This window comes from Anopheles aquasalis, chromosome 2 (assembly GCF_943734665.1).
Source record: "Anopheles aquasalis chromosome 2, idAnoAquaMG_Q_19, whole genome shotgun sequence".
Classification (NCBI taxonomy): domain Eukaryota; kingdom Metazoa; phylum Arthropoda; class Insecta; order Diptera; family Culicidae; genus Anopheles; species Anopheles aquasalis.
In genome coordinates this window covers 42,485,001-42,487,500 of record NC_064877.1, presented here as the reverse complement: position 1 = coordinate 42,487,500, position 2,500 = coordinate 42,485,001, and the positions used below count along the sequence as shown (strand labels likewise).

The 2,500-nt window shown below is 51.8% G+C and overlaps 1 protein-coding gene across 1 annotated transcript in view; it reads right to left on the bottom strand.

The window, feature by feature from the left end:
• Positions 1 to 1,430: 1,430 nt before the first annotated feature.
• Positions 1,431 to 2,500, bottom strand: part of LOC126574995 (zinc finger protein rotund-like) — a 24,535-nt gene continuing 23,465 nt past the window's right edge. The window contains exon 5 of the mRNA XM_050235464.1: positions 1,431 to 2,500. This exon is cut by the window's right edge and continues 349 nt beyond it. Coding sequence (XP_050091421.1) covers positions 1,431 to 2,500 — 1,070 coding nt within the window.

Below are 2,500 nucleotides of genomic sequence, written 5' to 3'. Positions count from 1 at the left end.
CAACGAAACGTTTATTCTAGAAGAATCTATAGTTATCTGTTCTTAATACTAATAGTGTCTCTACAACGACCCATCAGGCGTCCGCTCAGCGGGCTAGATACTTCACTACCAGTGGGCACATCTGCACTTCGTTGGGTGATCCTCGGTGAAGGCCTAGCCCTCCCTTTCGAGCGTTCGAGTGTGTCCCTGTTATCTTATTGTTCACAGCGTACCCGCGCTTGGCCTTCAAGGATGCTGCTGCTGCTGCTGCTGTGATGACACCGATGGTAGTGCGATAAGTAGAAGTCGAAGGTAGGTTTTGATAAAACGTGTCTCAATAATGCTTAGTGATTGTAATACTCCCTAGACGCAAAACGGGAAACTGGTTCACAACTCACGGGGCTCAAGCAATTTTTTAGGGAAGGAAGCTTTTAGCGACATCAAACAGCCATCCCGGGAATGTGAGCGATCGTGAAAAATGCACGAGCCACGTCTTGTATTCTTATTCTGCCCAAGGACTAGGCTATTAGTACGGATTTTACAATGGAAGTCGCAAGACTGGATTGCTTAGCAGAGTGGATCGGTTACGATACAAAGTGTCTTGATCTCGCTGGATCAATGCGAAAGAAAAATGAAGAACCAAAGAGTTAGCTAGAAAACAGGACAGGTAGCGTACGCTTCTCGTCTAGGGGGGAATTGCTTATCACAGTTGTATGTAGGAAATAAGGTTTGCATAACAGCGCGCTGCAGTGTAAGCCGCAGCACGCGTCTGCTGAATCGGAACGGGAGTACTTTCGCGAAACGAAGCGATGGTATCATGTGGACGGTCACGTAAAAGATACTGCTCTTTCTGCTTATCTTTGTTTTGCGGTTGCGATTGCGGTTTGTTTAATGTTTTATTTAATACAGCTGCTACGGCCACCCACCGCCCTCCACAATGCTCTGCATCAGCAACATTGGCCACCGGTGATCGTTTCAGAGTGAGAGTTCGATGTGGAACTTCGATCTTCTGGATTTACTACGTCGGTAAAAACGATCGTTGTCGATCGATGTGGATCGAACCTCGGTCAGTCTCTACGAGACCAAGAGAGTAGGACTGTGCCGTTGCTGTAGTAGTCACTGCAGTTCGTATACTATCAAGATATCAAGTAATCGGAAGTAATCTAGCGTCCATCCGGGTTAAAATGCACAAGATGTACCCGAGTGCAGGCGGTTAGATCAAGAATCTTCTGTCATCTTCTGCCCATTAGCCTCATGGCTTTATCTGTCGTATGTTGTAGTAGGGATCGTATACCGTATGTACAGGTTGCGTAGAGTGCTCCAGGGTGCACGAGCCGCTACGCGCGCGATGGGAATGTGGGAACTAATGGGACGTTCTGCTCTCGAGAAGTCCTCTAATACCTCATGGTCTAGCTCTGGTTGTTTGTGCTGGGAGCTAGGAAGCCACCGTATTAGCCCTTGTCCTTCCCACCGGGACCCACGGTGACGCCTAGGAGGTGTTCGCTGGCCATCAAACCACCGGCCGGTTGATGTGCGTAGTTGCGTATCTGGTGCAGCGAGATCAGCTGATTGGGGAACGTGTTCGAGGGGCTCTGGTTCATGGCGGCCGCCTTCTGGTTCTGGAAGCTGATGGCATCGTACAGATAGGAAGGCCGCTGAGATGAGGCCAGCTGGTGATGGTGCTGCAAACCTCCCAGATGCGGTGGCATTGCGTTGATCGGCGTAAATGCCGAATTCGGGGTGCCCTTCGCTATGCTGTTCGTGTCGTAGCTAGCGGACATTGGGGTGGACGTCGGTGGGATCACTAGGTTGCCACCATTCATCGAAGGGCCGTTGTGTTGCGGTGGTGCCTGGTTACTGTTGACGGTAGCCGTACCTCCGTTGGATTGTGGCTGAGAGGTGCTTTCGCTGGGACCTCGAGATGGACCAACCGGGCCACCGACCAGCTCGTCAACAGCTTCATCCCGTTGATGATGAGATCCTGGATGATCGGCGGCCTGGCTACCACTACCCGCTACACCGCTACCATTGCTGCCGTTCGTTTGACTTCCGTTCGGTGTCAGACTAAAGTCATGATGATTGTTCTGCTGGTTGATGACCTCGTTGATAGTGGCTGCGGCCGAATCCGGACTGACCTTAGGCCAGTACGAACCCTCGACTGCCATTGGCGCACCAGTAACGGTGGCGGATTGGTTCGCGACATTGGGGACGCCATTGCTGCTACTGCTGTTGCTACTATTGCTGCTCGCACTGGAGTTGCTGCCCGGTGTTGTTGCACTCACATTGACCGTGTTACCGGTACCGGAACCGGTGTTGTTGCCATTGCCATTGCTGTTACTGCTACTGCTGCGTGTCCCGATCGGTGGCCGCTTGTCCGTGCGCTCCGCATGCTTCTGCATGTGCTTCGAAAGGTAGGTCTCCTGGGTGTACGACTTGCCACAGTACTGACAGATGTGCGTCTTCAGGTGCTTCGATTCTTTGTGCTTTGGAATGTGCTCCAGTAGCGAGGGCTCATCCGAGA